The 12,592-nt window shown below is 39.1% G+C and overlaps 2 protein-coding genes across 5 annotated transcripts; both read right to left on the bottom strand.

Annotated features, from left to right (window-relative positions):
* Positions 1–154: 154 nt before the first annotated feature.
* LOC109046667 (zinc finger protein 687a-like) lies at positions 155–2,954 on the bottom strand. The gene is made up of 3 exons (XM_042740869.1): positions 2,832–2,954; positions 1,340–1,802; positions 155–463 (listed from the first exon to the last, which is right to left on the bottom strand). The coding sequence occupies exons 1-3, from the start codon at positions 2,937–2,939 to the stop codon at positions 426–428; spliced, it is 609 nt and encodes a 202-aa protein (XP_042596803.1). The 5' UTR covers positions 2,940–2,954; the 3' UTR covers positions 155–425.
* Positions 2,955–3,026: 72 nt separating this feature from the next.
* On the bottom strand, positions 3,027–11,527 carry LOC109053797 (zinc finger protein 687a). 4 transcript variants are annotated; one of them, XM_042740866.1, is made up of 10 exons: positions 11,376–11,527; positions 11,155–11,218; positions 8,440–10,489; positions 5,579–5,657; positions 5,364–5,448; positions 4,226–4,410; positions 3,935–4,126; positions 3,626–3,788; positions 3,321–3,542; positions 3,027–3,158 (listed from the first exon to the last, which is right to left on the bottom strand). In XM_042740866.1, the coding sequence occupies exons 3-10, from the start codon at positions 10,472–10,474 to the stop codon at positions 3,042–3,044; spliced, it is 3,078 nt and encodes a 1,025-aa protein (XP_042596800.1). In that variant the 5' UTR covers positions 10,475–10,489; positions 11,155–11,218; positions 11,376–11,527; the 3' UTR covers positions 3,027–3,041. The 4 variants fall into 4 exon arrangements, with proteins under 4 accessions (XP_042596800.1, XP_042596802.1, XP_042596799.1 ...); XM_042740868.1 differs by lacking the exon at positions 11,155–11,218 and having other exon boundaries at positions 11,376–11,526; XM_042740865.1 differs by lacking the exon at positions 11,376–11,527 and having other exon boundaries at positions 11,155–11,344.
* Between the last annotated feature and the right edge of the window lie 1,065 nt (positions 11,528–12,592).

Raw genomic sequence — 12,592 nt, 5'->3', positions numbered from 1 at the left:
AAAAGATGTTGTTGCCAGAACTTTACTGTAAAAAAATACAGTAGCAATATTTTAAGTTTTAAAGGACTGAACTTAAAAAATATATACATATTTTTTAAATTATTATTGCTAGGTTTATCAAATGAGCATATACAGTAGACTATAACAAGGCATAGAATAGTAATTTAGCCACTACAGTTTTTTATTTATCTCAACACAAGCCATATGAAACAGTCAGAAAAATTCGGGAGGTTACAGTAAAACACATCTATATTAATCATCTTTAAAAAGAAAACCAGTAGACAAGATATGCAAGGCACCAATAAAACATAATTCCAGCGCAAACATAAAAATAACTCAACTCTTTCAAATCATCTGCAGCCTTTAACAGTAATCTTAACCTTAGACTAAATGAAGAAGGCACTTTTTTGTTCTCATTCTAAAGATCAGCAACTATTCAGCAAGTTTCCTGATTTTAATGCCTCTGTGGAAACACAAATAGAAGAAATACAAACGTTAAACATAAAAATAATTCAAGCACAAAGGAGTCACCTGATTCGGGAGCATTTAGCTGTGCTAAACTGTTAGTAATTACAGTATTTTATCTATATAAGCAGCTGCATTTTGCATTAGAGAAAACGGACTGTTGTACAATGGAAACAGTAGGCACAGGAACTTAGCAGGACTGGTAAACGTGTGTATGTCACTCTGAATATGATGCTCAGTGTCTCTCAACCTCTCAGATCAATTAAGAGCTAGTAGCAACCACTTTTTAGGTTGATCAAACCTAATCAATCCTCTATAGTATTACTTTTCTCCTTCTGTGTTTTTGTCTAGCAGAGTTATTACAAACATGTATTTCCCTGATGCAGTGTATTTCTCTAGTTTTTAGGTGAGAATGTGGAGTGTAAAAAGCCTGTGATAAACCCATATGTTTATAATTCACAGACTCTCAATTACACACACGCTTTATGCTGAATCTTACAAAAACACCCCAAAAATAAATACAAGAAATTATATTTTGCATTAAGAAATTGAAATCTACTTAAATGAAAATTGAGAGAATTCAGTAATGAGAATTGGTGTGCTTAATTAAAAACAAAAAGTCTCAAAGTAAAATACATATCACATTAAAAACTTAAATTATGCTTCATTTTCTTTAAGGAAAACATAATTTCTTATTTTTTGTTGTTGATTTTGGGGTGACATGTTCTTGACAGGTTTCACCCTTTCCTGTCTCTCTACGCTGGTTTGTCTGTTTTGTATGCGGTGATGAAGGCCATGCCGTGAGTTCTGAAGTGTGTATTAAGATCAGCAGGTTTGCTAAAGTAACGTCCACACACCTTACAGGTGTGCTTACCTTCCCCATCCTCCGCCTGTGTCCCCCCTACACTCGAGGGTGACCCTGGGGACCCTGCTGCAACTGCAGAGTCAGAGGTCACAGAATTTGAACCAGTGACAGGAGACGCCCGGGCATGCTCGGAGGGGGAATCACGCACTCGATGGCTGATGAAGAGATGCCTGCTGAGAGAGGAGGAGGATGCGAAACACGCACCGCACTGCTGACACTGAAAGCTGCTCCCCCCGTCACGGTGACAAACAATATGCTGGAGAAACTCTTCTCTGTGCTCTGTGGTAAAGCCACACGGCATGCAGCGGAATCCAGCGGCTTCCTGCTCCTCAGCTGCAGCTCCTCTGCCAGGCCTGGTCAGGCTACTCTCAGCCAATTGGCTTTCTGCTTCAACTGAGGCCCCGCCTAAAGTGCCAGGACCACCATCATGTTCAGACGAGCTGTCAGCTGCATCTGTGATACCAGGAACTGCCTGAAAGTGAAAGAGAGACACTGAAACCGACTTACTGTGCCAAAACTACAGGAAGTCGTTCACTTTCAATTAACTTTACTATGGGTTAAATGTGTCCAGTTACTTGATAAAGTTGTAATAAGTTTGACTTTATGTTTGAGAAAATTAGAATTTGTTTCATAATTGATAAATTTGTGAGATAACTGAATCTACACTGAACTACCTCGAGCTTCTGAAGAGCTGCTTGTCACTAAATTTCATAATTTACAAACTAAACTGAACCAACACTGAACTAACTGGAGCTGAACAATGACACTGTTGTCTTTTTAGAGCTGCTTTACAGCAGAATTTGAATTTTCTCAATTTCTGAAGTTTGCAGCATTGCTTTTTTTATTTTCTGGTTTATTATTGTGAAGCTGCTTTGAAACATTTTTGAAATCGGTATTATACAAAGCACTCTCTCTCGCTCTCGCTCTCTCTCTCTCTCTCTCTCTCTCTATATGTGACCCTGGACCAAAAAAACAGACATAAGTAGCACAGGTATATTTGTAGAAATAACCAACAAAACATTGTATGGGTCAAAATTATCGATTTTTCTTTTATGCCAAAAATCATTAGGATATTAACTAAAGATCATGTTCCATGAAGATATTTTCTAAATTTCCTTCTGTAAATATATCAAAACTTAAGTTTTGATTAGTAATATGAATTGCTAACTTCATTTGAACAACTTTAAAGGTGATTTTCTCAATATTTTGAATTTTTGCACCCTCAGATTCCAGATTTTCAAATAGTTATCTCAGCCAAATATTGTCCTAACAAACCATGCATCAATGCAAATGTTATTTTTCCAGCTTTCAGATGATGTATAAATCTCAGTTTCAAAAAACTGACCCTTATGAATGATCCAGTGTCACATACATGATCAGTGAAAAAACGAGGTGTAATCACATTTTCAAAAGCTGAATGTTACGGTGAACTTCAAAAATCACTGTCAGGTGATCAAGGCTCTGGACGTTTTGTTCATCTTAGAGTCATTTGAGCACTTACCTGTCTCTGTCTGGCTGCTCCTCTGTCATCTCCATGCTGAGCCTGAATATGTTTCTCAAGAATCAGCTTACTGCTGAAACTCCTCTTCCCACCTGTGCAGAGCTTCATAACAAGAAATGACAGTAAATGACTTTGAAAATAAGAGAATGAGTGTTATTTTAAAAACACAAAAGTCCCATGAAAGAAAAGATTCTGCTGAATACTTTTTACTTACTGGCAATAAAACGCTCTTTTGATGCCTTTGTGCTTGACACGAATGTGGCGTCTTAAACTTGACGATGAAGAGAAGGACCCTTCACAAAGAGTACATGGAAACTTCTTCAGTTCTCAACAACAAACAAAATCATGATGAAACATTGTTAGTTTAGGTTTGTTGGTTCAGGACAAATTGGAAACCATTCCAATGTAACAAAGAAAAAACTAATTACAAAATCATTCTAATATCTTGATTTGGTGTTTAAGAATCGTTATTCTTGATGAAGTCCTGACCTTGCCATGCTGCTCAGACATGTGGGTGATGTAGTTCTCTTTGTCTGTGTAGTGCGTCTGACACTGTGAGCAGCTCCAACTCTGGAGAGCAGAGTTCCCATTCTCTCTCGCCATTCTTCCTCTGTCCTCGTCTTCATCCTGTCCCTCCTCCTCCCCATCAGAGCTCTCCATTTTTACCAAGTTGTTCTGTGCTGATGTGTCATAAATGCTAGAGTGAGAGTCCTAAAGACAAATTACAATAAGGTCATACACTCCTAATGTCAATGAATAGAGCTTATTTTTGTCGAACTAAATAGAAAGCAAACCTTAAAATGCTCAAGAAGGGAACCTCTCTGCGTGAACAGCTTGTTACAGTCGGGACATTTAAAGACGTGCATCTTCTGCTTGGCTAAGTGAGTGTCGATATGGACACTGAGCAATGCTTTTTGAGTAAAAACAGTCCGACACATCACACATTTATAGATCTCCCTGTCATAAAAAAAAACAATGGTTATTAGCAACATTCAAATTATTAATTTTTTGGCTAACTGCTTTTAAAAGGGTTGCTTGACTGCAATTCAAGTTTAACTGCAATTTCCTGTAGCTACAGTTTCAAGGTAGTTTCCCCAACTTACTTGGACTGCCTTGCTGTCTCAGGGAGTTCAGGATGCTGGGAGGTGCAGTGGGCTTCAGCACTAGAGGAAGATTTAAAAGCCATGGGGCAGGAGGGGCATTTATGGAAGACCTCACAGTGAGCGGTCTGCATGTGAGTCTTTACAGCATTCAAACTATTCACTCCACCAAACACCAAATGACAACAAGCACATCTGCAATGAAAATGAGAGAGAATGAGTATTAAATTGCTCTTTTAAAAACAATAGATGAAACCAGGGTTTTATTAGTAGTCTGTATGGCTAGGTGGTTACCTATATCCAAGGCGCCGTGAGTAGTGAAGGCAGGTTTGATTCAGATGAGTGTTGAGGTCCTGAAACTGACAGGTGACACCGCATTCAGGGCAAACCAGCGGAGGGAGCTGCTGATGTAACCGCCGGTGAGCCGCAGCACTACATGAGTTCCACAGCGGCATCGGAGGAGAACACTGCATACAACACTAGCGAGAAATCAAAATGTAATATTATTAATTAATATTAAAGGAATAGTTCACACAAAAATGAAAATTCAAGATGTGAGTTTCTTTCTTCACTGAAAAAAAAAAAAACTGAGCGCTACATCACTTGCTTACCGATAGATCCTCAAATGGGCTCAAACTGCTGATAAAAACAACGGAATAATCCACAAGCAATCCACATGACTCCAGTCTGTCAATCTACAACATCTTGTATAGTGAAAATCTGCATGTTTGTAATAAACAAATCCATCATTAAGATGTTTTACTTTAAACCATTATCCTCTCACATCAAAATCCACCAACATATTTGTTAGAATAGTTCTGGACTGATTTCACTTGTAAATGGTGCTTGATCTGTGCATATTCGACGAAACAACTTTTTCACTGGAGAAAGCAATATTATAGATAGAAGACTCAATGGAAGCAATGGTTTGAAGTAAAAAAAAATCTAAATGATTGGTTTGTTTATTTCAAACATACAGCTTTTCACTTCACAAGACATTAATCGAAAGACTGGAGTTGTCCAGATTATTGTGACTGTCTGGACTCTCATTCTGACGGCACCCATTCACCCCAGAGGATCTATTTGTAGAGCAAGCAAATTCAAAATTTCTCTAAATCTGTTTCAATGAAGAAAAAAACTCATCTACATTTTGGATGGCCTGAGGGTGAATATATTTTCAGCAAATTTTAATTTTTAGGAGATATTAACAACTTGAATTTTAATGTATTTTAATGTTAGATAATATTAAATAATAATTCAACATTGTAATGAAAAGTGTTTATAAATTTTTTCGATGCATGTAGGACATTTTTGAAAAAGTGTTAGCAGACCCAATGCAAGTCTAAACTACTGGCCCAAATAAACCACCAAAAAAATAAAATAAAAAAAACTCACTGCTATTGTCCTGAGACCCACACATGCACTCACTCACCGTTTCAGTGCCTCCAGGCTCCACCTCTTGAAAGTGTGCTACTATTTCTGCCTTTCCTTTGAATGGACTCCAACACTCTGGACAGCTGAGAACATTGAGTACACAAACATACCAGGCAGCATCTTAATCACTCAGTCTCCATTCATTTTTGTTTATTTCTCATTCATTCAAACATAAAAAAACTAAATAAACATGATCAGACAGTGTGCTGTTACCTGTTATCAGAAGATTGTGACAGATGGACACCACTTTCTTTAATGGCAGACAGAGCGGAGGCAGCTGGAGAAAGCACACCTGTAATAGAGACTGTACTGTAAGCAGATATTACATATCAGCTAAATCATTCTGAAATGAACATGGGTTAAAGGGTTAGTTCACCCAAATATTAAAATTATGTCATTAATGACTCACCCTCATGTCGTTCCAAACCCGTGAGACCTCCGTTCATCTTCGGAACACAGTATAAGATATTTTAGATTTAGTCCGAGAGCTTTCTGTCCCTCCATTGAGAATGTATGTACGGTATACTGTCCACGTCCAGAAAGGTAATAAAAACATCTTCAAAGTAGTCCATGTGACATCAGAGGGTCCATTAGAATTTTTTGAAGCATCGAAAATACAGTTTGGTCCAAAAATATCAAAAACTACGACTTTATTCAGCATTGACTTCTCTCCCGGGTCTGTTATGAGCGCGTTCACAGCACATCCGGTTCGCGAACGAATCACTCGATGTAACCGGATCTTCTCGAACCAGTTCACCAAATCGAACGGAATCGTTTGAAACGATTCGCGTCAACAATAAGCATTAATCCACAAATGACTTAAGCCTGTTAACTTTTTTAACATGGCTGACACTCCCTCTGAGTTCAAATAAACCAATATCCCAGAGTAATTCATTTACTCAAACAGTACACTGACTGAACCGAGCCAGATAACGAACGAAACATTGACTCGTTCTCGAGCCAAGAACCGTTTCTGTCGGACGCGTCCGATTCGAGAACCGAGGAGCTGATGATACTGCGCATGCATGATTCAGAATGACACACAGCGCGTCTGAACTGAACTGAACTAGTTCTTTTGGTGATTGATTCTGAACTGATTCTGTGCTAATGTTATGAGCGCGGGTAAACCGAAGGCTTGAATCAAGGGCAATCATCGCCAATGAAGTCATTACGTCGAGCGCAAAAGAACTGGTGAAACCGTTTTCGGCAACCGGTTTATTGAATCAAACTGTCCGAAAGAACCGTTTCGCGGAGAAGAACAGAACTTCCCATCACTACAGGTGATCCGAAAACCGATGCAACCGGTTCTTGACTCGAGAACGAGTCAATGTTTCGTTCGTTATCTGGCTCGGTCATCAGTTCAGTCAGTGTACTGTTTGAGTAAATGAATTACTCCGGGATATTGATTTATTTGAACTCAGAGGGAGTGTCAGCCATGTTAAAAAAGTTAACAGCTTAAGTCACTTGTGGATTAATGCTTATTGTTGACGCGAACCGTTTCAAACGATTCAGTTCGATTTGGTGAACTGGTTCAAGAAGATCCGGTTACATCGAGTGATTCGTTCGCGAAACCGGATGTGCTGTGAACGCGCTCATAACAGACCTGGGAGAGAAGTCAATGCTGAATAAAGTCGTAGTTTTTGATATTTTTGGACCAAAATGTATTTTCGATGCTTCAAAAAATTCTAACGCACCCTCTGATGTCACATGGACTACTTTGAAGATGTTTTTATTACCTTTCTGGACGTGGACAGTATACCGTACATACATTCTCAATGGAGGGACAGAAAGCTCTCGGACTAAATCTAAAATATCTTATACTGTGTTCCGAGGATGAACGGAGGTCTCACGGGTTTGGAACGACAACAACACTATAAACCAACTACAAAATATAAATAATCTCCCTAAACTAACCCTTTAATGAAATGTACTAATCTAGATAATCATGGCCAATTATCAACAACACTGTAAACCTTCTATGATTTATAGTTCAGCTCCCTAAAGAGTCCTTTTGCAATGCACTGAGCACAGAGACTGCTCTTTGAAAAAGTGTTCAGAAAGAACAAGCCCCAGCTGAATTATTCTGCATCAATGCTTGAGTCCTTTGTTTTGCAGCGCACAGATTCCCTGTGGATTGAGACAGTGACTGCTCCCTGATCCCTTTGTGTACACCTGCTACTGTTACCCAGAACTATGAGTTTCATGTCTTTTTTTTACTTCTGGAATGTTTTATAAATGTAGTTTGTTCAGACAAAGAAAATAGTAATCTAAAATAAAAAATCTATTTACATCCAGACAAGGATTTCCAAAAATGTTAATAACAAATACCCAAAAAAATAAATATATCATAGAAACAAACACCTTTAAAAAAAAAAAAAAGCAATAAAAAATACTAAAAAACAATAACAATCAAAAGTTTGGGGTCGGTATGATTTTTTCAGTCTCTTATGCTCCCTAAGATTACATTTAATCAAAATATTATACTATTGTGAAATATTATTACAATTTAAAATAACTGATTTCAATTTTAAAACAATTTAAAAAAGTCTTCAGTGTCACCAAATTCTTCAAAAAACATTCAACATAAATAACTATAATAATCAAAATATCAAAAACAAAATAGAAACAGTTAATATTTCTGCAGACTATTTTCAAGATTCATTTATAAAAAGTTCAAAAGAACAGCATTTATCTGAAAATGAAATCTATTGTAACATTATAAATATCTTTCATGTCAATTGTGATCAATTTAGTGCATTCACACTAAATTAATTTTCAAAAATTAAAAAAAAAAAAAATCTTACTGACTTACTGAACCTTTTGAATGGTGGTGTAAAAATACTGTATGAGTTTGTACTGTGTGAGTACAAAGTACACATAAATATGTACTTTTTTCCCCCACAAAACTTTATGCAAATTTGTTTTCTGTTTCTTACACATTTAAAATCTAGGGCTGTCAACAGAATAAAACAATTGTGTCAAAGACATTTAAATGTCCACATCAAAAGAAGGCCTTATAAGTATTATTTTCCTACTGCATCTATAAATACACTAACACTGACAGAGACACAAACCTATAGGCACGGTATCCTGCTGGCCAATCATCTGCTCCACACTGACAGGACTCATGATGAGGTGCGAGCACTGCATAACCAGCCCCTTCTCCTTGTGCTCTCGTGCGTGGAGCAGCAGGCTGCACTTATTAAAGAAAGCCAGGCGTTTGGAGCAGTGGTTACAGGTCACCTCGATCCTCATAGAGCGCCGATCGTAGTGCCTCGCCAGGCTGCGCTCCAGAGCGAACGCATCCCCGCATTCAAGGCAACGGTATCCCGTTGAGGGCACTCGAAGACCCCATTCTGGGGGAGGGGGGATGGAGAGGTCTGGCTGATAACTTGGCAGTGGATTCTTACTGTTCAGGATTTTGTTGAAGGCCTCAACGAGGCTAGACTGACTGCGTGAGATCACAGCTCCCGGGCTGTTTACAATGGAGGCTGGTTTGGCAGTCCCAGGATTCCCGTTCATTGTTTTCTGCCCAAAACTGCGAACCCCAGGCATGGGTGAAGAGGTGATGGAGGGGAGGGTTGATGTTCTGGTGATCTTGACTGCAGTGGTGGAAAGACTGGTGGCCATCTTATTCTGTGCCTTGCTGGCTGCAAATAACATAGCTGTGCTGGCATCCTGAAGGGTGGACACTGGCAACATCGTCAACTTTGAACCCTGAGCTCGCCCTTGAGGAGCATCACCAGACCTCTGAATCCTATGGGCCCCTGCTTGAACTTTAGAGCCACCAGGACCCTTGGAGGTCCCTCTTTTGGGAGCCACTTTAGATACAGTACGTGTGATGTTTCCAGCAGATGTTTTGACAGTCTTGATTCTGACTTTGAGAGGCTTGGAGGAGGTTTTGCTGGAGTTTGTGACATCTTCAGAAGGGGAATCTACCAAACTAGTCTTGGTGGATTTCCCTTGCGTCTCCTCCCCTCCACCATCTTCTGTTTTTAGTTGAAGACCACTATTCTCCTGCACACTTATGCTCATGTCAATAACTTGATCTTGAGGGGCTTCTTCTTTTCTGACCTTCTCTTCTGGCTCATTGGCTTCTTGGTGATTTGATGGCTGAGGTTGAGGGATTTCTGGCTCAGGGCTTTCAGGAGAATCTCTCTCCTCGATTATGTGCTCCACGTCTTTTTCTTCAACTGGCAGATCGCTTGTGGAGGTCAAAGATGTTGGGTTGACGCCGCTCTGTAGAAGTGTTGGATTCTGGACAGATGGCTCTTCGATTTGAGTGTTACTAACTGGTAAGGAAGGGGATGAGGGAGAGGGTGGTTGAAACACACTTGAAGGAGACCGTTGCATGCGTGGTACCTTGGGAGCGGAGCACCGCTGGGAATCCGGGCTTTCTTGTATGACAAGCGCAGGGCTACCGAGGTCTGGTTCAGATTCTTCATCTTCAGATAAGCATCGACGGACTCCTGTCCTCATAGTGCCATTTAATGGTGGTGCTTCCTCACAATCAACTCTTGGAGGAAAGTCTGAACTAATTAAACGTGAAGATAAGACGGGAGGATCAATCATGGGTAAAGTGCTAGAAGGGTGTTTAGAAGAAGTGCCATCCTGGTTGTCATCACTAGAAACACTAGGAGCAGAGAGAGACCAAAGTTGCCCATTGGGCTGCATCCGGGTTAGAGCTGGTGGTGGAGAGGGCTCTGTAGCCCCATCAGAGACAGTTTTGAGTCCATTATAGATGAACGGATCTGGTTGCACCAGGCCATCTTCGCTGAGACCTTTCTGGGGAGACTCATGTGAGGCATCAGCACCAGAAATGTCCCCTTCAGTTCCATTCCCTTCAGTTTTGTCATCAGAATGTACACTGTTTTTTACAATCACACTGACCATGGAGGGGTCATTATGAGGAGCTAAAAGAACAGGCTCAGGGCTTTCTGGAGGTCTCAGGCATGGGCTTCCACTTCTCTCCTTTCCAACAACACCACTGCGCTCATTATGATTACCATCAGTGTCAGACTGAATTGCTTCTTTGGCGTCAATGTCTGGAATGTCAAACGCTGCCAGCAGGTCATCAAAATCTGGTGTCTTCATGTCCCCCATTCCCATGTGGATGACAAATACCTGCATTGCAAGACATCACAAAAAGCACACATGTGATCAATTGTTCATAATGTAGAAAATAAATTACGTAGAAAATGGGTTAATAGCTACATTAAATAGCATAGTAACATTAATCATAGTTAAGAGCTACATTAAATAGCATGAAATAAACGTCAGGGGTTAGACAGGAAGTAGGCAATCAATAACATTAGATCTTATGACATTTTACATTTATGCAGCAGCTTTGCCCAGCTGCAATTTAATCTGTGAATGCACGGAATACCGCGTAGCGCACGCGTTTATAACTTGATCTGCGAATATAACTTTACAGTAACGTAGTCATTTCATATGCTAGCTAAACCAAAAATATTTCAGGCGTCTTTTTCGCGACATTACGGCTAACGTTACCTATTTTCACAGAGAATGTAGTTCTGCAGTAACTGTCAGTCTGCAGGTTGCGATAATGAATCGTATCTGTCAGATATAATAACTGTTAACCTAACTGTTAGCCCAACAGCTACAGCAGATTAGCTTAATGCGCTGCTGACGTCGATAATACAACAAACGAGAAGTTCATATGAAGATGATGGCAATTATTAGTCCGCGTCGATATTTATAGTGACAGCAAAGCAATTAATGTGTGTGTGTTGCTGCTCTATGTGTCCAAGCGTAAAAACTTTCTTTACCTGACAAAATATTCTCGTCTACTCCTGGACTGACCCAGGACGGCGCACAGCATTTGCGTCACCTCTGAAGAAAAACAAGTCGTGCACATGCAAATGTCGAGAAGTGAAAAAAGAGAAAAGAGAGCCGTTGATTTCTGTTTTATTTGCTTGTGTTGAGTTGTTTCGCAAACGGCCGCTGTCATGAAACAATGACGCAGCTATTCATCAAAGCGTAAGGTTACCTGTAGCGAGGGCCTCTTGTGTGACAGCAGCAAAATGAGTTTATGCTCATGATAACCACACACACGGGCAACTTGTTAAATTTGATAACCCTTTCACAACGGAAGAGTCAATGCTGATTTATACAACTTTATACAGCAAATATATGACTGTGTGTGTGTTTTTGAGACGGAGCAAGACCACATTGTTCAGCTACAGTAATCATTCTTTCGAGTCGGATCTTTTGAATGAATTGGCTGAACCGCTTTACAATGTCCTATTCCAAGGGTTAACTCTGTCAACGGATTACAAATTGACGAAATATATCAATCTTAACGTTAAATCTTTAAAACAGCGTTCATTTTTCTTATCATAACAACATTAGTAGTATTTTTCAGATGGTTGTAATGTATGCATAACATGTATACAATGTTTTAAAATCCCTATATTAAAGATTAACGTAGGCAACCTGACGACGTAAAAGAACCGAGTTCACTGAAACGAACTGTTCGAAAGAACCGATTCGCATAAATGAATAGAACTTCTCAGGCTCTGTGGTCGATAGTTGGCAGAGGCGCCGTACAAACAGTCATGTAGTTCAAAAGTCAACCATTGCTTCATTTAATTGGATTACTATTCATGTACCAGTATTTTTCCTAACTTCCTCTCCTTCCACGTGTAGGCTACCTTTGTTTTCAGTGCGTTAATTTTCTTTGTTACATGTTGCATTATTAACTAAGCAAAGTAAACTACTCTATATTTAAACATCACAAGATGCCGCAGTTAACTAATAAACAATAATGTTAGGGCAGTAAATGGAGTCTCATGTGAAATCGATAAAAGCGCACATTTTTTAACACAGCATTCATTTGTTTATCTGTAAAATATTTTAATTTGAGAAAAATGCTGACATGCACCTTTAACATAAATAATAATAATAATAATAATAATAAACATGCAGGATAGTTTTAATGTGACCTTTATATACCAAAATAATTTATCATAAAAAGTCAACAATGAAATCCTTGTTTAAGTAATAATATGTGTACAGTGTTCTTGCATTGGTTGTGGCTATGGGCCTAACACCTATCTAAAACAAAAAAAACGTTTCGTATTTATTAATACTGAGCTGTCAGTATGGTCAGTATTTCAATAAATTGTTTTCATAGATACATTTACATTTACGTTTAATCATTTAGCAGACGCCTTTATCCAAATGACACAAATGAGAACAATAGAA

This window comes from Cyprinus carpio, chromosome B16 (genome assembly GCF_018340385.1).
Source record: "Cyprinus carpio isolate SPL01 chromosome B16, ASM1834038v1, whole genome shotgun sequence".
NCBI classification, from domain to species: domain Eukaryota; kingdom Metazoa; phylum Chordata; class Actinopteri; order Cypriniformes; family Cyprinidae; genus Cyprinus; species Cyprinus carpio.
This window is presented reverse-complemented; position numbering and strand designations above follow the sequence as displayed.